This window comes from Dermacentor andersoni, chromosome 3, assembly GCF_023375885.2.
Source record: "Dermacentor andersoni chromosome 3, qqDerAnde1_hic_scaffold, whole genome shotgun sequence".
In the NCBI taxonomy this organism is placed as follows: Eukaryota; Metazoa; Arthropoda; class Arachnida; order Ixodida; family Ixodidae; genus Dermacentor; species Dermacentor andersoni.
This window is the reverse complement of record NC_092816.1, coordinates 235818225-235840678: the sequence shown is the minus strand read 5'-3', so window position 1 is coordinate 235840678 and position 22454 is coordinate 235818225. Positions and strand designations below refer to the sequence as shown.

At 49.4% G+C, this 22454-nt stretch overlaps 1 protein-coding gene across 3 annotated transcripts in view; it reads right to left on the bottom strand.

Moving 5' to 3' along the window:
• The window catches only part of LOC126536973 (general transcription factor 3C polypeptide 3-like), a 312777-nt gene that overhangs the window by 84869 nt on the left and 205454 nt on the right, over positions 1–22454 (bottom strand). For all 3 annotated transcript variants that reach the window (XM_055073144.2, XM_055073142.2, XM_050184056.2), the window contains exon 13: positions 2576–2714. In XM_055073144.2, coding sequence (XP_054929119.1) covers positions 2576–2714 — 139 coding nt within the window. The remainder of the gene's footprint in view (positions 1–2575; positions 2715–22454) is intronic.

Genomic DNA, 22454 nt, shown 5'->3' with positions numbered 1-22454 from the left:
TCACCTTAAAGGCTCAACATGACCAAGCAGGCCAACAGCTGAAATGAAAGAAGCCAAAGGTTTTCTGATCCTCAAGGAATGACCATCACTGCAGAGTGGAAGGGGCTGCATGCGAAAAAATGAGACCTCTTCCTTCATACAGCCCTGAGACAACTGCTCCTTAACAGACGAGTTGGGAATAACACAGACTGCAGAAGATATGCATGGATCACACCATTTGATACGAGACTCGCACTTGAGCATGCTTATTATACAACATTCTCATTTGAAAGTGCTCCACGGAGGCGTTCGTGACACCCTAACACAAGTCTGCGAAAAGTTTTGGATCCTTCGTCCTCGTCAACTTGTGAAGAAAACCATACGAGCCCGTATGACAGTGACAGCAGTCAAAGCCATTCTACGAGGAAATACCTTCGCTGCCCTGACACAGTAATAAAAGCGGCTTCATTCCTTGTCAGCAGAGTTGACTTTGTGGGACCTCCCTACATTGAAAACAAAGGACAGCAGCGATCGTACATCACGCTATTTATGTGCTCCATCATGAGAGCTATCCAACTCGAGTTTGTCAGGAACATGACTTAAAGAGCTTCGGAAACTCTGGGCAACAATACAACAACCAGATGTCCTCGCCGCTTGCTCTACTTCATACATTCAGTGGAAGTTCATCTGGCCTGATGAGCCACGGTGGGGAGGATATTATCAACAACCTGTGCGCTCTGTGACGATATTGTTGAAAAAGAATGCTTGGAAGATGCCTTGTTAGTCAAGCAGAGCATATTCCTCTCCTGCCAGAAGTGGAAGCAGTAATCAATTCAGTACCATTGATCTGCGTCTTCAACGACATCAAAGAGCTTTGTCCACTGTCACCTGCCTGCTTCATAATAGGAAGATGCCTCACACAATTTCCATCATTCATTGCACTGGAACCTCAGTTTCAACAAAAGATTCGCTCACAAAGCTGTGGCAAACATGAGAAAAATATTTAAAGAAGTTCTAGAAGAGGTGGAGAAAGGAATACCAGAGCGAGCTGTGGAACGTTACTGCCAATAAAGCCAGGGGACAGGAGCTTTTGAAGAAACGCGAAGTAGCCCTGATTGGGGACAAAGAAACCCTGTAATAACTGTGGACTACAGCCCGCATACAGGAGCCCCGGTCATGTACTAATTGTGGCCATGTAGACCCTCCAAACTTCCTGACCTCATCTGCCCACCTAACTTTCGGTCGCCCCCTGCTACGCTTCCCTTCCCTCGGAATCCAGTCCGTAATCCTTAATGACCATCGGTTATCTTCCCTCCTCATTACATGTCCTGCCCATGCCCATTTCTTTTTCTTGATTTCAACTAAGATGTCATTAACACGCGTTTGTTCCCTCACCCAATCTGCTCTTTTCTTATCCCTTAACGTTACACCTATCATTCTTCTTTCCGTGCAGCATAGTTCCGTAACCAGCACTTGCCTTTTGCACTGGTTCCTCATTCCATGCCTTGGTTATGCCCCCGATTTGGTGGTCTTTTTTTTTTTTTTTCCGTGCGGCAAGTGACAAGCCCGAGTAGCACAGCAGAGCGGCAGCACTAAATGCAACGTCCTCTTGCTTGAGGTCAATCTTGTAAGCAATCTCAATAGGTGACAAAAAGGCTGTCGTCATTCATTTCCAGATACCACACAGCTCACTCTCCATGATTTCCAAGTCGAAAAAAGCTATACTTGACTCGGTGAAAAAAGCCGAATTCCCAGCAAATGGAGCTGTTTGTACTTACCCGCAACATCGTTACCTACTCCATAAAACCATGTAGATGTTCCGTGATGAAACCACCTTATGAGATTTTGGTTGAACCAATGCATCAGCGATCGAAATTTCCAATGCCGTACCGAGTCGTGCTTGATTTTTTTTTACACAATGTGGATGCAATGCCACAAAATCTGATGGTTGGGAACCAAATCGCAGTAATTTTGCAGTAAATTGCAATTGAATTAGTAATTCCAGTAGTTGCAGCAATGAGTAACCTCGTTTTCATGCAATTTTTAAGCTCTCTTTCAGGCATCCAATGGGTTTTGATGATGCGTTTATCGGAGGCTGTGGAGAGCAGCAGTTTGATGAACACAGCATCAGCTGAGCTTATGTTCGCCAGCCAGGAAAGCTTCGCTTACACAGATCCCCACAGTGCGTCGGACCTTAATTGCTTCCCAACTGCTGCAAAGCCGCTCTGAAGAGCACTTTGATGGTGCAGCATCAAACTATATAAGTGGTCGCTGGCCCGCAAGTTCAACAAAATTTATTTTATTTTTGTTACTGAAATTTGTTTCTGTAGCCCCGTCCAGGTAGAAAAGAATCCATTGTTGACTATACTTTGAATCGAAGGTTGAATATCAATACAAGGAAATTTCTTTACAGCAAAGTGAAGTATAGATTTTACCGACTTGGTAACGTTAAGGTTTAACTGAATGCAGCTTCTTGCCCTACATGATTATGTAACAGCTTGTTTATTGAGACAAGCCATCATGCTAGGGTTGTGCTGAGAAGACTGCACTCACTGCTCGTGGGCACACTGGCCTGCAAGGGCAAGGAGGAGCTCACCTGCATACTCGGTAGGTGTCTGGATTGGTGGGCAGTGGGCCTCGAGTAGCAGCTGGGCAGTCTCGATGAAGGCCTGCTGCCGTCCCGACTGCCGCAGCAGCTGTGCTCGGCGCAGCAGCACGCACGCTGAGTCCTGCTGCTGCTCCACACAATTAGCGCAAGGCATTGCAAAATGGCATTAATGGTACAGTTTCTTACAATGGATCGTAACGATCCAACAAGATCGGTCCGTCATACTTCAAGCCAGCTGTATTCAAAATTAGGGCTGCAGTATGTTGCAAAATGGCAGAAACCATCAAGTGTTTGATTATAGGAATCCAAAGGCAATCAGAAAAACAATGAGAAGATTGAGTTCAAGGAAATAAAATAAAAAAGAAACAGATCCGGCAATGGTACAATCTAGTGCTTACAGATAGCTGTCAAACCGGCTATGCGGTTTCACTGGAGGGAACCGACTCAAGTCTGCAAAAGAAGTTATCCGGTCATGCAGATCTATGAAATTGAATATACTGGACAGGCAGTTTATTTAACCAGTTAGCCAGATAACTGCATATTGAACATGAATCTTTGGTACTACTAACTCCTTACTCAACATTTTAGGGCAGCTAAAGCACAGACTGTGAAGAGAATGAGGACCTACAGAGCGCTACTTGCAATTGAATTTAGTGGGCAAGAAAACATATATAAGCAAACACGATTCATATCCACAGTGCATGCGTCAGTAAACATTCCACACGTAGATAGCCAGCACCATTGCCCATCGAGGCAATGCCCGAGCTGCACACTCTGATAAAATACACATGCCCACATAGAAAACAACGGAATGACAACAATACAAGACAAAAGAACAGCAAAAAAGAGAGTGCACATAAAAAAAATTGACTTGCCATCCCAGCCCTGCAAAAGTGGACGTCCAGAAAAGCTGTTCAAAACCACCAGTACAACTGCTCAGCAGGGTATGCAATGCTTTATTGCTTTAGAGTAATGGTAGTAATGGAAATTGAGAGTAATAGTAGTAGTAGGAGTAATGGTAATTTTGGCAGCACACCGCCGCGGGTAGTATAGATGTTTCTTTTTTATTTTGCTGGTCCTCATATTCACGCTGCTCCTCGGAAGTCCTAACAATGCACTGCATACCCATAGTAGTGCTACAAGGATGAAATCAGTTGCTAGGCTGGTTGTTTTATATACAAAGGGCTAGTGACGTCACTCCCCACGTTGCAAGCTGCTGTGGCCATGGCAGTTTGCCAACAGTAGCAATCTTTACTGGGAAACGTATACAGGGAGTGCTACGTGCTACAAATTATCAGGAGTGGCTCATTATCAATTATGTGGTTTGGATGCTTGCTTTGCGCTTGTTCTTTATTGAAACAAATGCTGTTCTGTATGTTGCATGCGTGATTCCAAGGAATGTATGCACTTTTTGCCTCACTTTGCTGAGTAATTGAAGGCTCTGCCTTACAGAGGTACGAGCCCCTGCTTCAGCCCCGTACTGCTGCCGGGATTGGCCCACACTTCTAATACAGATGCAGACACGAAAAATGCAGACCACCAAGAGACTAACAGCTTTGCTGTAACAGGGAGATCGTCAAAAGGATAAAATAACAATGCAGCAAAATGTATAAAAGGAAAATAATGCCATGAAATGCTCCCCCGGGTAATGAAAAGGCAGCGCATGTGTAACTTATCTATAGGCAGAGGAACGGGAGCGAAAACAAGGAGAATAATCAAGAGGCACTAGTGCAACGCATCACCTGGTATCGCAGAAAAGCAATCTCTTTCCTTGAGAGGGGGCCAGGCCGTTAAATGCACAACGCTTCAAAAATTTCTCTGGCAGTCTGACCTCTATAACTTGTGATTATAACAGCATGGTCTGGAAAACGGTGAACACCCACAAGTGGCACAATTCAAAGCCACATTGCTGCCCTGCTTTAACTTCAAACTGTTTGCGGATTCTCGTGGGTGATCATTGACACATTGGCCTGTTTAACCGATGTAAACACGTCTACAAGAAAGCGACACTGGGTAGTACACATGGCGCATTTGTGGGACACAAGGTGCTTCGCGTGTCCTTTGCTGCAGGCGTTAGGCCGTTCATGTTCGCACGCTCACGCAGACCACACCAAGCTTGTCGGGAGCCGAGAATGCAACAACCCAAATGCATCCCACAGCATTCTTAATGCTGTCTTTCTCCTGTTGGTTTTCTACGGTGGCACAGCACTGTTCCTTTGGGGTTGACGCAACAGGGTTTCCGCAAGGTTACATAAACATCAGGAAAACCCAATATGGCTTTACAGTGTGCCACGTACGGGTGTTCGCCTTTTTGCAGACCAGGCTGTTATAATCGGAATAGAGAGCAGACCGCACGAGACATTTTTGAAGCGTCGTGCATTGAACAGCTTGGCACAAGTTGCGTTAGTGGCCTTTCTGTGTTCCTTTCAAGGAAAGAGCTTGATTATCTGCACTGATTATTCTCTTCTTTGTTTCCCCCCGACTCTTTCTTTCCTCTTCCTAGAGTTTTCACACACGCAGAGACTTGTTTGGTGCCTCTGTTTTTACATCACTCTTACCACCTGTTTGAACTTTTTATTCACCGGGGAAGCGTTGTTAGCGTTTCATGGCATTATTTTCTTTTTATACAATTTTTTGCATTGTTATTTTATCTTTTTGACGATCTTCCTTTTTTTGGGCTACAATCTCTTTTTTGTTGTTTTGTCTTATATTGTTGTCATGCCATTGTTTTCTATGTGGACATGCGTATTTTATCAGAGCTTGTGGCTTGGGTGTTGTCTCGATGAGCAATGGTGTCAGTCAGCTATCTAGATGTGGAATGTTTTCTGACGCATGCGCTGTGGTCCATATGAATGGCGAATGCGTGTATACAAGTACTGTTGCGCAATAAATTCAGTTGGAAGTAGCGCTCTGTATTTCCTCATTCTTTTCACTATCGTTCTTTCTTTTTGCACTTCCCATGCCTTAAAACATCACCGTACCAACTAGCTCAGATACAGACCCCGGTTCCTTATTGAAGTACTGGATTCACTCGCATGTATTACGATATCATATGCTAAGAGCAATAATTCACCTCCTATACAATACACTGTTTATTAGACGGTTCAAGAAGTGCCTATCAGTTCTTCATTTATGTTTCTATTTATGCTTTATGCATCCTTGAGTACCGACAAAGGCTGTAATTATATTGCAAGACATCTAGGAAAGTTATTCTGTTCAAACGTGTTCTAATAATATTATGCTTGGCAACCAACATTCTGTTGGAAGTTGACAAAGGATATTATATGAAAACACTACATGCCAACGACGAAAATGAAGGTGTGTTATTTTTCGTTCCGCAACCAAAGCCATGCCTACTGTGTGCCAGCTTTTCCTAGCCCACATGGGCTCGCCCGTGCTTCCGAATCTCGCCGGCAAGCTGTCTGGCTGGCACTGCGCATCACACAATATGTATTACTATCGAAAACAATGTTGTTGCAAAGAGTAGTTGTTCGTTTCTCAGATCTATCGAGTTGCAAGGTGCCCTTGCACAGGCAGCACTCGGGACCTAGGAGTGCGCATATTCTTCAATGCATTGCATGCGTCTGGTTCATCATGGCATATTGATACGTGTACTTATCTTTATCGGGCGACCACGTTTCGCCGCTTAACAAATGCAATCGCACAGCGCGGGACGCGCCTGCATGTATCCGACGTTTCTGGAAAGTTATCGATGCTTCTACCCGGCTGTCTGTTGTCGCCGAACCTTGTGTTATCTGATTTCATCGCGTAGCGCGAATGGTGTAGAACTTTGTGGAAAGCACGCGGGTCCAAACGATTAGTCTGGAACATTCGACGACTGCTCTATAAAAGCCGACGCGCTTGACCCGCTGAGCAGATTTTCGACGATCGCCGAGCGTGTTCGCCGCTATCGTTGCGCTATAAGTGTAGCCTGTTTTATGGGCACAGGTTCGCCCAATAAAAGTTAGTTTTCTTGTTCACAGTATTGCTACTGTGTTCTTTCTTCAACGTCACCACCACGTGACATCTGGTGGAGGTGCTTGTGCGTTCATGTACCGAACGCCCCCGCAAAGCCGCGATCCAAGCCCGAAGCCCGAGGACAAAACCGACACCGCCCAAGACCAGCGTGCTAGCCGCAGACTGCAAGGCCTGCCCCCAGAGCACGGACTTCTACCTGAGGCGACAAAGAAGATCGTGGTCAAGACAACCTCAATGGCTGCCCCAGCGTCCCCCGTTATCCTACAACAACCCCGGGACCCACCGACCTTCCATGGAGCAGCGAATGAAGACCCGGAATCTTGGCTGGAGACCTACGAGCGAATCGCGACATTCAACAACTGGGACTCCGACGACAAGCTGCGGCATGTCTACTTCGCCTTAGAAGACGCCGCCAGAACGTGGTTTGAGAACAGGGAGTCGACCTTGACTACGTGGGACCTGTTCCGTAGCGGCTTCATGTGCACCTTTACAAGTGTCGTGCGCAAGGAAAGGGCCGAAGCTATGCTGGACGCCCGAGTGCAGCTACCAAACGAGAACGTTGCCATCTTTACGGAAGAAATGACCCGTCTGTTCCGCCACGCCGACCCGGATATGGCCGAGGAAAAGAAAGTTCGCCTACTCATGCGTGGTGTGAAGGAGGAACTTTTCGCCGGGATGGTAAGAAGCCCACCGAAGACCGTCGAAGAGTTTCTTCGTGAGGCGACGAACATCGAGAAGACACTCGAAATGCAGAACCAACAGAGGACCGACAGCCGACACTACAACCTCCGACGACGCTTTGTTGAGTACCAGCCCGGCGACCGTGTTTGGGTTTGGACCCCGATACGCCGACGAGGACTCAGTGAGAAACTACTCCGACGCTATTTCGGACCCTACAAGGTCATCCGACGTATTGGCGCTCTGGACTATGAGGTCGTGCCAGACGGCATTTCGCATTCACAGCGGCGCCGCGCACGATCTGAAGTGGTCCACGTGGTGCGCCTTAAACCCTTTTACGGACGCTGACGAACTTCGTCATTTTGTTCTTTTCTTTGCTACGAGTGCTTTTGTTTATTACCTTCGTTTGTTTGCAGCATCGGGTCGATGCTTTTTAAGAGGGGGGTATTGATACGTGTACTTATCTTTATCGGGCGACCACGTTTCGCCGCTTAACAAATGCAATCGCACAGCGCGGGACGCGCCTGCATGTATCCGACGTTTCTGGAAAGTTATCGATGCTTCTACCCGGCTGTCTGTTGTCGCCGAACCTTGTGTTATCTGATTTCATCGCGTAGCGCGAATGGTGTAGAACTTTGTGGAAAGCACGCGGGTCCAAACGATTAGTCTGGAACATTCGACGACTGCTCTATAAAAGCCGACGCGCTTGACCCGCTGAGCAGATTTTCGACGATCGCCGAGCGTGTTCGCCGCTATCGTTGCGCTATAAGTGTAGCCTGTTTTGTGGGCACAGGTTCGCCCAATAAAAGTTAGTTTTCTTGTTCACAGTATTGCTACTGTGTTCTTTCTTCAACGTCACCACCACGTGACAATATTCATGGTCACCAACTCCAGGTCGTGTTATCGAGTGTTCCATGTTCCCGGCCCTTCCAGTCGAGTTATTTTGCAATTCTTTATTTTGTAAAGCTTGATGCCTGCGTGCCAGGTAAAAAATGCTTAGAATATCTCACCACGAAAACTTTAGGAGCTGAAAAGATAGCAAAACGTGTTTCATTGGCATTTGGCTGGTTAACTGTACACTGGCGCGACACACTGCATGACACAAGTAGACATCTCTGTGGTCACTTGAGTGATACCTTAGGACAGTTTAAGACTAGACATAGAATAATAACATGTTGCATGTATGATACGTATAGACAATGTTTAAACTTGACTCGCCTCCAACTGCGATTGCAGGCAGAGTGGTGACACGGCCTCTAGGCCCATTGCCATTCGATATTGCAGCTATGTTGAGTCTCAAATCTTAGTAACGGCACGGTAAGTTTCCTAATCACAAAAACTTCTTGAGACCTCCCAGAAAAACGTGAACACTTGGCACTCATCATCAACAGCATATTCGCTGTGCACCCTGAGTGCGATCCCACATACCAGCATGGCACCAGACGATTGACATCACTGTGACCGCAAAATGGTGACGCCCTCGATAAAATTGTCTGTAGCAACACGGTGCAGTTCTCTTTAAGAATTGTTCTGGCAGCAATGATATGTGTTAAAGGGTGTCTCTGCTTAGTAATGTGTGAGCATTTTCAGGCCAACGGCTCAAATGTTGGTCTACGTCTCATCGCCGGGCGCTATACACACAGTTACCAAAGCAGACATTACTTGGGTCTCCCTCATTTACTTTGCTGATTTTTCTTTACAGATGTTGGTAATTTTTCATTTAACAAAACTAGATAAATACCAAAGTAAAGGAAGTGTGAAAAGTTACAGACGGCTATTTAGCTGGGCGTTCATTACTCCTCAAACAAAAGATCAGTGCAAACTTAAACTAATCCACTTTACGACAGGGACTGCGTGCAAGATCATGGAAGTTCTTATTTACCCCTACCTAATTTGTTAGGAGACCAATGTGCTCAGGGCTGTTTTATCTTCTTACAAAGCTCCTTAGCCTCGACTACGTCGACACTGCGGTACCCCGCTTATAGGCATATGTGACACATTATAAGAACGTCCACATAGGTTTCAACACTGCTGTTCAACACAAGTCTAGTGTCTTTGCACTCCGTGAAACATTGCACAACTGACTCCTATATGTACTTTAACATAGCTCTCTCAACACTAGAACAGAGTTTACACTGCTTGTTATCTTGAGCATCAACTAAGATCAGAATCAAGTCACTCTACTCAAAAAGCCTGCACCCCCCCCCTTTTCTTTCCTCGTCGCTTTCGAGAAATTTTGAGACTGATGATGGTCAGAACATTCTGACATTGCTTGCTTCATGCACACTTCTTTCTCTCCAACCGTGGTGAAACTTATGCAGCTGTGTTCATCTGGGCCGTCTTCCTTGCTGGTCATCAGCTTGTGTTCACAAGGTTTGTAGCACGCAACATGTGCCAGGCTTCCCTTCATGTACACTATGAGTGCAACGAATTATAACTATAATCCTACCCCATCCCACCAAAATCCGTGACCGAGCTGGAAGTAAATCCTGGAAGGCTCGCCAATTGTCACAAATTTCCGCAACCCAGAAACGGACAGAGACAAAATGCAAAGATATTAAAGATCACTTATCTCAACAAAAGATTCTAATGAATAAAATCACACCGCAAAGTAAACTCACACAGCATAAATCCTATACACTCTGGGATTCTCCTCCATGCTCTTGGGACAAAGGAACGACAACAGAGTAGTGCAAACAATCACAAGGGCATTTATTGCACCTTTCATAGATCAATGCCTGCTAGCCGAGTTGCTATCTTCAAAACATGCCGATGGGCGCGCGACAAATCTAGAAGTCCGACTTACCGCGTCTGGATAGCGAGCGAATATGTCCGCCCCATGCTGGATCCCAACGCCTGGTCGTTCGCGTGTACGGTCACGCCAACGGTGGCGCGTTCCAAGGCGGCCACGCGAGACGGTCTCGCACAAGCATGCATCAGCGCACGCGCGGCACGGCGCGTCCGTACTGCTTGCTGCCCCGAACCAAAAAGCAAGCGCCTTGTCTTTCGGCGCCCAAGTAACCCCGCCTATCGGCGGCGTTAGCAGCGCAACACTCGCGCCATCTCTCGTACTGCGCCTCAACCACTTCGACCGCCGCGGGCGCCAGGCCACGCGAGCCGTGCGGGAAAACAACATATCAGGGGACGCGTGAGAGTCGCGCATCCCCACATCCCCCCAACCTTAAATCACTACATATTCCGGCAAAAGATGTCACACGCTCTAACATCAACGCGTGCTTCGCGAACAAGGTAGTACATGCAACATTGGCCGCGCCGAAGAAATGTCCACACACTGTCCATAGCATGCGAGCCGACATTGTCCCTGGGTACACCGCTGGCGTCTGCCGGTCACAGCAGCAGCTTTGCAGACTCGACGGCACGATTCCAGGCCAAGACTTCGGAAACGGCAGTAGTCGGTACGAGCAAGCGTCGCTCGCGCCGACGCGCCCTGCTGGCAAGAGCCGCCGTAGCTGTCGGCGACCGCCGGCTCTTTTGTCCACCGCCGAGGGTTGCGAGCTGGATACAGGAGGCTGCCGAAGTCGCTGCGCCGAACCGGCCACAGCATCACCATCGCCCGGGGTGGCTCGATCCTAGTCCGGGGCAGCAGCGCAGACGATGTGCAGGTGAAAGCAAACCAGGGGTGACTCCACTCACGCTGCGTACACTCAGCACACTCGGCAAACACTAATGTAGTGCAAGGGAGAGGAATTCTGCATGCGCATCGCCCACGTGGTACGATGTTCAACTCGGCTAGCAAAAGATCGGGCAGCTACTCAGATGCTAAGTTCACGTGAACGAAGCTCGCTTCCTTGAGTCGAACGAGTAATTTCAATTCGTGCGAGGCTAAATAGAATGAGGGAAGCAAATTGCAACGCCTCAACGCCACGGTCTACCAGGTTGTGTCCCTCCACGTGCGACAGGCAGCTTCGTAAAGCCTTAGGCCTAAAGCGTCATTACCCTGACAACAACCAGCATCTAAAAACAACACCCAAAATGAGCGCAAAACAGGCAGATGCGAGGAGACGTCAGCTCTGTGAGGTGGTCCTACTCCGCTCGTTGCACACAGCATCCGAGTTGACGACGCCCACCGTCCCAGACGGTGTCGGAGCGCCTGGTGCCAGGCCGAAATACCAGTCAGCCCGTAGTGGCACCCGTGGCCCGCGACTTCACCCGAGTCAAAGAGATAGAAGAAGCTATGTACAAAAGAAATTCAGACCACCCATGAGGCTTCCGTACTCACTCGCTTCAGGCTTGGCAATGCTCCGCGGGCGCTAAGCCTCACTCTCCCAGGATGCAGACCACGTGGCTCTCGTACCGACGAATGCCATTAAAAAACACTTGCGAAAAGGCTTAGCATGTTGACATGTTCAAACACACTAGAGCCACCGTTGCCTTGCTCAAGAAAGCACGTCGCCAACGCTAGCGATCAAAATCCGCGCTAGCCCCACACTTCGGTTCAAACAAAGGTCTCGAACGAAGCAAAATTGTTAAATCGATCATCCGATGCCCCAAGAGGCCCCACGTTGGGCGCCAGATGTGGGATTCTCCTCCGTGCTCTTGGGACAAAGGAATGACAACAGAGTAGTGCAAACAATCACCAGGGCATTTATTGCGCCTTTCATAGATCAATGCCTGCTAGCCGAGTTGCTATCCCCAAGACATGCCGATGGGCGCGCGACAAATCTAGAAGTCCGACTCACCGCGACCGGATAGCGAGCGAATATGTTCGCCCCATGCTGGATCCCAACGCCTGGTCGTTCGCATGTACGGTCACGCGAACGGTGGCACGTTCCAAGGCGGCCACGCGAGAAGGTCTCACAGAAGCATGGATCGGCGCACGCGCGGCACGTCCGTACTGCTTGCTGTCCAGAACCAAAAAGCAAGCGCCTTGTCTTTCGGCGCCCAAGTAACCCCGCCTGTCGGCGGCGTTAACACTCGCGCCATCTCTCGTACTGCGCCTCAACCACTTCGACCGTCGTGGGAAGACAACATATCAGGGGACGCGTGAGAGTCGCGCATCCCCACAACACACACGAGAAATTAATAGAACTAGCTATATAGAGAGGAACCTCGTTGATACTGTGGGGATGCGCGATTCCCACGCGTCGCCTGATATGTTGTTTACCCGCATAGCTCCTGTCTCCTGTAATCCGGCTTCGCCACGTGGCTTTACAGAGGCAGTCGGTATGCTTGCAGGTAGTACGAGAGATGGCGCAGATGGATGGATGCTGTGAGCGTCCCTTTTGGAACGGGGCGGTGGGTTGCACCACCAAGCTCTCGTTAGTATGTTGCCTAATGACCTGCGTTAAAAAAGAAAAAAAAAGGGGGGGGAAAGCCCAAAATGAATTCCTATAACCAAACTTTCTAAACCCCTAGTGTGAACTTTCTTTTTGCACGCCTTCGTCGTTTCTCATTTCCCTTACTTTTCTTCCACCAATCCTCCAATCGCCTCTTACTAATCTCTATGGCGGACACATTTACTTTTTCCCTGCTCTCCCTGAAACCAAGGGCTTCAAAGAGGCCAGTGGTACCTAAATCAACTACTGGGTTCTAAGGCATCCCGATCTCGCATTGAAAAGTAATGAGCTTCCCTTTGAGTTATTATAAATTGTTTCTTTCCTGATTCCGTTTTTACCCTTACGTAGTTACTCATGGCAGGTTTATGTCACGATCCACGCGGGTTCGTGAACAAGGGAGGGCTCGAGGCACCCTCCGATAAACGGACACTCCGCAGCGTGGTGGTGCTGAACGATAGCTGGGGCCGAATCTTATAACGGTTCGGAATACAAACCGTTCGCTTCGCCGCTTACGTCACTAGATGTGCCACTCCCAAGCCGGCGGTGGAAGAAGGGGAGGACGCGACCAATAGATGAGAGGGTGCCACCTCTGAAGTGTACGTCATTATATGACGAGCTAATCGAGGAATTGCAGAATGTTTCTGCTTGCTAAATAAATGTAAAATATAAATTAAATATTATACGCCAAGTTCTGAAGTATAAACGTGTGGTGCCGGGCGTTTACGCAATGCAGAAGTAATTTATTAATGTCATTCTTTTTTATTCTCAGCCGACAGGCGGTATCGCAAGCGTAAATGAGTTGGCAGAGAGCAGCGCTATGTCGTCTGCTACCAGGAGCTCGCATGATGCACGCAACAGGAACGCACTGCCAGCACTTCTCAAGTAGCGAGCGCGACAAAACCGTGAACTGGTTCTTAGGGACACCTTTACTATTATGAGAACAAAGAAAAACTGCGCAAAAGAGAACAAGACAGAGAAAGAACCACACGACACGGGCGCCCACCGCACTAGCCCCTCACCGCACGCTTCTAGACACCTTTACTAGCCGACTATATCAATTTTGCATCTTTTTTCGCCCTTCGTATCGGCTCGGACATGACTCGCTCGCTGCCGCGCTGCCGCTGTCCCTGCGATAAGCCCCACGGCGCGTCGCGTGATAAAAGTAATGGAACTTGAAATCGAACATTACGATACACGGGCCCTGCATTGCCTGCGCGAAGTCAAATCGAAGAGTGTGGTGCTGACGGTGCGCGCTGTGCCGTAAAATTGAGTAACAAAGTGCGGCACTCCCAAACCAGAGAAAATAAAGGCAGCCAAATAAGAGATCTCCACAATATCTTCCCGTCCTGACTGTATAGTTTTATCAGCCGAACGAAGGAAGTGCTGAACCGGCCTAGGTTGAACCCTTCTGACTGCTGAACGGCGATCTGCGAGCTATTCACGCTGGCGACAGCACTGAGAATTCGATCTCACCATGCAAATATCTCCTTGGCATTGGCTTTGAAGATGAGGTCACGGGAAAGCTGACCCAGCCCTTCAACCGGCCAACACAGTAATCGCGAGAGCAACTTTGTGGACAGTGTCGGCAGCAGAGATCTAGGTCATTCCGATGAATGCTTCACGTCCGACCGACCTCTGGGAGCTGCAGGCCGGTGGCGATGAACCGCAGCGCGCAATATTCCTTCCTCTGCGTGGAATGGCCACTCGTACGCTTGCACCTGAGTCCCCTCCATTTGATAGCGTAGCCTGCAAAAGGTTTACTTAGAAAGCCAGCAAGGGCGGTGCAACTCATTATCCGTCACTTCTTCGAACACGTATCGCGCTTCCAGCCATGGTCGACACCGAAAGAGGAACGCCAAGTAGACGACGAAGGCAAGTAATAGCCTCCGAAGCAACCAACGCACGCGCGCGCAACGCCCGCATGTCTCCGGGGTCGCGCGACCGGCGCGCGCGGCCAGGGTCACAAGCCAGAGCCAAGCCACAGCAACAGAACCCAAAGCGGACTACCCCTTCGCCGGTTCCTACGACCGGTTCGCTTTGAAGATGATTGACAGATGCGTGACGTATTCAAAAATTGCGATACCGCCCCGCTGCCTCTGACGACCTGTGACGTAATCAAAATTTCGGCCAATCAGGTGAGGCCAAAGGAACAGTTCCCCAACCGAACCGTTATAAGATTCGGCCCCTGACTGGCGAGCAGCCGTGCTCGTCGGTGTTTATTGCGGTGCTGTGACCAATGTTGCCTGCCGAGCTTTAGCAGGCCACCGAGCCTGGCGGGGAACGAACATTATGCCTGGGGGGGGGGGGGGAGGCGTCACATGCTTGCTACACCCCCTTACCCCCAGTTTGTTTGTTAAAGAAAAAACAAACGTCCATGTTTTAAATACAAGGCTCTGCCTCCACCCTAGCTGGGTCGACGGTGCCTGCTATCCAGGCGAGTAACGGTCCGGAAATCCGGAAGTCCCAGTCTGGCTCTTCTTGAGCTTGTCTTTGATGGTTTGCACCACCCGCTCGGCTGCACCATTTGAAGCAGGGTGGTACGGCGGAACGATCATCCGGCGGATTCCGTTCTTTGTCAGCCAGGCCAGGTACTTTGTGCTGGCGAAAGCAGGACCATTGTTGCACACGATGACGTCCGGCAACCCCTGGGCTGCGAAGACCTGTTGTAGCGCTGCAATGGTTGCGCCTGCTGATGGAGTGGCGACAGATAGAACCTCCATCCACTTCGAAAAGGCGTCCACCACCACCAGGAAGTAATGGCCCTTGAAGGGTCCCCCAAAATCCACATGTAGGTGGGACCAGGGTCTCTGTGGGAACATCCAGGGGGTGCTTTCCACATGACGCGAGGCTCACTGATGCTCCTGGCAGATTTGGCAGCTCTGCACCACGTGCAGGCTCGCTTCCGGGTACTCTGGCAGACGAACGCCCAGAGCATGAATCCAGTTTCGGCCCAGCAGCGTCAGCGACGACACCTTCTTTAAGTGTAGGGGAAGGGTTGCCTCCCTGTCGCCAAAGCGAACGGTGACCTGTGCCTGACCCTGAACCTGGGAGAGTTGCCCGGAGGAGCTGCGCAGCATCACGCCCGAAGCCTCGACTGACACGCCGGGGAAAGTACGCTTGAAGAGTTTCCCGGCCATTACTGACACGCTGGCCCCTGTGTCTAGCTCCATGGAAATGGGGTGCCCGCAGATTTCGACAGTCAGCATGTATGGCAGCACAGACATACAAAGCCTGTGTGCCACATGTCAAAAATCGGCGGGCTCTCGGCCACGACGTGGAGCCTGGCCGCGGAAGAACTTGAGCCTGCTGCCGCACGCCCCCGCCGCGTATGCTTGCAACGGCTACCCTGGCCGCGGGCTTGTGTAGTACCTGGGCTTGAATCAGGCTGCTGCTGCTGTTCGTCCTCCCCCTTCGGCATAGCCGACCCAGGTGCCCAGTTTTCCCGCACGTAAAGCATTGTGCTTGAGAGAACTGGCACTGTGAGGGTGAGTGGGCACCACCACAGCGACCGCAGGTACTGCCCTTTGTCGCCAACTTGTTGACCGCCGCTTCTGCCGACGGCTGATTGCGACGGTTGATTGCGAGAGCACAGGACGCTGCCCAGCTCAAGGCATTCTGGAATGAGGACGCCTCTCCAAAGCTGCATTCACCCAATAAATATGTTTATTCTCTCTCTCTCCGCCGACGGTGAGCCAGTCGCACGAGAAATCTCGCCGGCGTCCTTGGCAGCAGCTTCCATTGCCAGCGCTGCCTTCACGGCGTCGTCCAGCGACGGGTCGGGACGCTCCAGGAGTCGCGTCTGCATGTCGGGGTTGTTGATTCCGTAGACGAAACGGTCCCGGAGCAGTGAGTCCAGCTGGTCCCCGAAAACGCAGGCGCTCGCTAACCCTCGTAGCGCAGCGACGAACTGCCCGAGGGTTTCTCCTTCCCGTCGGCTCCGGTTGTTGAAGCGGAAATGCTCCATAGTGTGGACGGTGCTGGGTTGAAATGCGAGCGCAGTATAGCAAGCAGCTCATCCAGCGTCTTAACATGCGGCATGGCTGGCTTGAGAAGGTCGAGCAAGAGGCTGAAGATGCGGGTCCCGCAGCTGGCCAGGAAAATGTCCCGCTGTTTGGCCTCGGGTGTGTCGTTTGCCCGGAAGAACACGTGGACTTGCTCCTCGTAAATTTGTCAGGCGGACCCATTTCCCTCGAACGGCTCGAGCCTTCCATACAGCGGCATGGCGACAGCAACGGGGGGCGGCGTGGGACGATCCGCGGCAATGCCGGCATCGTCTGCGGGTACTCGTCGCCATCCTCGTCGCCAGTGTCACGGTCCACCCGGGTTCGTGAACAAGGGAGGGCTCGAGGCACCCTCCGATAGACAGACGCTCCGCAGCGTAGTGGTGCTGAACGATGACTGACCGGCTGGACCGGCGAGCAGCCGTGCTCGTCGGTGGATGGATGGATGGATTGCGGCTGGCACCACCTAGCCTTTTGCTCCCCCTCCTATTTTATTATTATTATTCTTTTTCCTTTCTTTATATCCTCTTTTCCTTAACCTAGTTTTCACTCCCCTCCTCCCCCCAAAATAACTATCTAAAACACTAGAGGAAACATTATCTCCCCGATTTATGGTATTATCTATCCCTTGACTTCCTCCACCAATCCTCTAGCCTCCCCTTCGTTACTGCCACTTTTTTCTCGTCTATCTGCCCTCGTTCCCCGGGAAAACCTAATGCCCCTTCCATATCTGCCACTGTTCCCTCTGCCAGGGTCGGGCGAAGGTCTGTGCATCTCAGCACTATATGCTCAGTGGTCTCCATTTCGGCTCCGCAAGCTGTGCACCGAAGGTCCACGTCTTCAAATTTAGCCCTGTATGTTTTCGTTCTCAAAACCCCCGTCCTAGCTTCGAATAATAGTGAGCTGCCCCGCGAGTTATCAAATAAGAGCTCTCTCTTAATCTCCTGTTTTTGTGACCTATACATTGATAGCGCTGGCTTTCCGAGCATTCTTTCTTCCCACATTTTTCTTTCCGTCTCCTTCACCTCCTTTCCCACACTAGAACCACGTTGGACCCCCTCCCTCGGCTGTAGGTATCTATTCCTCAGCTTCCTCGTTCTGAGTGTCCAGTTTGTGTTCAAACTTTTCATGTACAGATATTTGCACACTTTTCCTGCCCACCTTTTTTCCTCCAGTGCTGGGAGTCTCTGTTCAAATTTTAGCTTACTTATTGCCTCTCTACCTTCGAATGACGTCCATCCCATGTCCCCCTGCACTCCCTCATTAGGGGTGTTCCCGTGTGCTCCTAAGGCCAACCTGCCTACACTTCTCTGTCTCGTTTCGATGCATGCCTGAACTTCCGATTTCATGCACAGTACTGAATTTCCGAATGTGAGGCCAGGTACCATTACCCCTTTCCGTACGCCCCTAACCACCTCGTACCTATTATAGTTCCAAAGTGCCTTGTGTTTCATTACAGCTGATTATTGCGGTGAACAATGTTGCCAGCCGAGCTTTAGCAGGCCACCGAGCCTGGTGGCGAACGAACAGCAGGCCACCCAGCCTGGAGGGCATCACATGCTTGCTACAGTTTCTTTTCCATTGCCGCCATTGCCTTTTCCATCAATAGACCGACCACTTTTTTTTTTTACGGTCGTTCCACATTTACTTGCCCTCCAAATGCCAAATAGTGTCTTCCAATCTCACGAATCCAATTTCGAATCTCGCGTCCAAATCTCAAAAGAGAAATCTGCACATTTTGTACACAAGAGACATTAACATTTTCTCACTTGAATTTTGTCCAAATGGTTTTGATAACTCCATTTGGACCATGTGGCAATTCAGATTTACCCAAATGGTCCTGCTGCAGAGTCCATCTGGCCCAATTGGAAGTGAGGGTTTCCATATGAACCAATTGGCCGTTTTAACTGGCCCAAATGGTCCTGTTGGTGATAGCACTTGGTTCAATTGGAAATTGCAGTTTCCAGTTGGACCCATTGATATTTCCAAATAGTTTCAATTGTTTTTTTCGACTGGGGCCACCCATGAGATTATTTCAGCCTCTATGACTTTCCGCTTGACATTCTTTGTTGCTGTGTTGCCCACCCTACAGGCTGCATACTTTGATAAGCTTCCAAGTTCTTTTCCTCCATTCTGAATCAATGTTTTTCCTGTACAGATACCTCAACCCTCTCCCATCCCATTTACTTTCTTCCATATTCCTCAGTCGTTCTTCGTACTCAATTTTACTGCGAGCTTCCCTCACTTCAAAACTATTCCAGCCCATATCACCCTGCACGGCTTCACTTGTAAGTCATCCCGTGAGCGCCCAATGCGAGGCGCCCCACTGACCTTTGGTTCCTATCGAGCCCTGATTGTACGCCTCATTTAAAACAAACAACTGCATTTACAAAAGTAAGTCCTGGAACCATTCCACCTTTCCACATACCCCGGAGCACCTCGTACTTATTGTATCCCCATAGCGCTCTGCGCTTCATTGTGGCTGCATTTCTCTGCCCATTCACTGCTATTGTTTTTTCCTGAGTTTCCATATATCTACTGCTGCGAGTGTTGCTCTGCTAACGCCAGCCAACAGCAGGGTTACATGGCCGCAAAAAGGAGAAGGCTCTTCCTCTTTGCAGTGATGCCACGGCTGCTGATTTATCAGTAGATCTACTGATTTTAAAAATTTTCTGCTGATTCAGTGATAAAGCGCTTGAATCTGCTGATTTTCTTGCTTTTCTACAGAAACGAAAGCGAAATCTGCAACTTTTTCAGTACAGAGGATGGATGGATGGATGGTTATAGAGGTTACAGAGGTTATATTAATGTGATGCCACCTAGCGAGAGAAAGAAAAACGTGGCTGGCTCCGAGGTTAACATACATTGTTGCGTTTCCAGACTCTCAAACGTGGCGCTACCTCTGTCTTTGAGCAAAGTGGGGAAAAGGCATAGAGTTTCTATGCTCTATGGGAAAAGGTGAGGCGGTGAATTTGTGGGAGTGGGTGCACTATCGAACCCCACAACTATGAAACCACCATTATCATCATCATCATGACCAACCTATTTTTATGTGCACTGCAGCACAGAGGCCTCTATGGAGGCCTCTCCCAGCGATCTCCAATTACCCCTGTCTGGAAGATACTATACTCTAAGGCTTTCAGGTACTAACTACTATCTGACGCCTTTGAATAGGCCATCGGAGGGCTTCACTGTTTTTAAATTCATGCTTGACAATGGCTCTCTAGATCCCCGGGTTTTTTCAAAAGTATCGCCAAGAATCTTGGGGTCAATTTTTGTACTATTTCCTGGAAGCTACAATACTTCAACAGAGTACTAATATAAGCGCTGAATTCGTGGGCTCATAAACTGAGTGCAAAAATTGAAATAAAAAATCTACTGATTTCTACTAATTTTTCGCGAAAGAATCTACTACTATTTTTTTATGTATCGTGGCAACACTGCCTCTTTGGCTCAGGGTCTGCAAGCGGCGTGGAAATTCTGTGCGTGTGCCGCCCCATGCTTCTGCGAGACCGTCTCGCGAAGCCTACCCTGGAATGGATGAACACGATCTTCGAACGCTCCACCGTTTGCGTGACAGTACGTGCAAATGACCAGGCGTTGGTGTCCAACATGGGGCGAACATATTCGCTCGTTATCCGGTCGTGGTGAGTCGGACTTCCCCGATTTGTCGCGCGCCCATCGGTATGTTTTGTGGATAGCAACTCGGCTAGCAGGCATTATTCTATGAAAGGTACAATAAATGCCCTTGTGATTGTTTGCACTACTGTGTTGTCGTTCCTTTGTCCCAAAAGCATGGGAGAGAACCCCACAATATGCTCCCGTTACATACGTTTCCCCGGCGCCAACGTTTGCAATTGAGAACACAAAAAATCACCCAATAGAGTTACGCTCATTTTTTACTGGTTCGTACGTCCCCGGAAAACAAAATTTTTCGGCACCGATGTTCAGTACGTCACCAAACTGCGATCACGATACGCTTTCCGGCCATGTAAACAGGAAAATGCGTGAGGCGCATGCAATCGAGAACAGTATATAGCTGTCCACCGCAGCAGGTTCACCGTAATACTTGCTCGCCCATCTTGGGCGAAAGCGCCGGCACGTACTCGGTTTCTCATTTGAGTATACTAGCAACTCTTGTCCGGAGTCGTTGTACCAGGCATTCACAGCTATCACTGCCAATCCTATTGCGATAAGCATCTTCACCTGTCTGTTCTACAACGCGTGGCGCGTAGTGCCATTGGTAGAGTACTGCACGCTTTTGGTAGGCGATCATCCACATAGGCCGCAGTTCCCTGCTGCAGGCAGTGCGATCTAGCCATCACGTTTCGCTTCGGCGGCATCCGGTGTCGCCCACCAGCTCGATTTTGTTTTGATTTCCCGTTGCCCTCTTAAAACACCATGCAATAGGAAAACAATAAGATGCGTCTCGGGTAGCCGCAACACCACCACCTCAAAGCACATCGTTGTCTCGTGCCGCAACGATTTGCGCGACGCTTCGCGTTATGTGGATGTCAACAAGAGTTGAGTGTGTGAAATTTTTAGTTACTTCGGATCGTACGTTTTCCCGGTTAGTAAGTTTTTCTCGCATTTTCTTCCAAAACGTATGAACGAGGTTCTACTGTACATAAAAAACAAACTAGCTCTCGGCTATATATTGCTCCTCCGTTCAGCTGAACAAGTAAAGCGAAGTCACGAGAAATCGAATGTTCGTGGCATATGACGCTGGACTGCGTGGTTCCGACGTGGCATGGGGTTCGACCTCCGTTGCCAGTGACGGGGTTGTGGTCCTCTTCCAAGACCTGCATGGCATAGGATGCGGTATGAGCCAGTCGGGCGTTGTGCCGCTGATATGGCCAGGCTATTGCCTCCTCAGTTAAGGCAGCGTGGAAGTAGACTGGGGCCATGAAGCACTGCCACGGCGACGTAGTTGGAGCCCAGGAGCTGTCGCCGGCCAACTCTTCGACGTCCCCTCTGCAGTCTGTGGTCCTCGAAGTTACCACTTCCCATCTCCAGAGCACAGCTGGAGATGCATCTGCCCTGCTCCTCGTCAGTAATGCCAGCTCAACCACTTTCACCTCCTTTTTCTTCAAACTCTCTCGTGCTTCACGCATCACGTGTCCACCTCCGTTTCGCCGAATGGTGTTGTCTTCACGTATTTGCCGGTGCTTTGCCAGTGACTCAAGAGAGCGTGTGGGTGCGCAATCACGTGACACTTTTGCAATTCCACGCACTCTAACAACAAACGTGAAAAACCTAATTACGCCTCACTTAGTGCAATGAAAATGACTGACTGGGTTGCTGTAGCACAACAGAAATGTCCAAAATGGAAGCTATGTTCTCAATTTATATTTCTAGAGCGTTTAGCTGGTCTGAAAACTGGCTAACCTTCCTGTCTTTCTGTCCATTTCTCCTACTCCTTCGAGAGCGTTTAAATTAATTTATCTATTTCACCAGTAATGACTACGCAACAATGGCTTTGGTGGCAGATGTGCACTGATTACTAAGTGGGGCAAGTTTCACAATCATATATTTTACCAGCTTTATTTACTAGCTTCTAATGCAAGCTGGGACACCTGCACAAGAAAAAATTTTTGTTCTTGAAATTGACCCAACAAAGCACAATGCCTGACACAGTATGAACAAGTGATCACTGTTCCTTTTTTTAATGTTTATGTGTTATTGTAACTGTAGCAGGTATGTGACGCCCCCTCGGGCATAACTTGGTTCGCCCGCCAAGCTCGGTGGCCTGCTAAAGCTCAGCAGACAACATTGGTCACCGCACCACAATAAACACCGACGAGTACGGCTGCTCGGGGTCAGTCATCGTTCAGCACCACCACGCTGCGGAGCGTCCGTCTATCGGAGGGTGCCTCGAGCCCTCCCTTGTTCACGAGCCCGGGGTGGATCGTG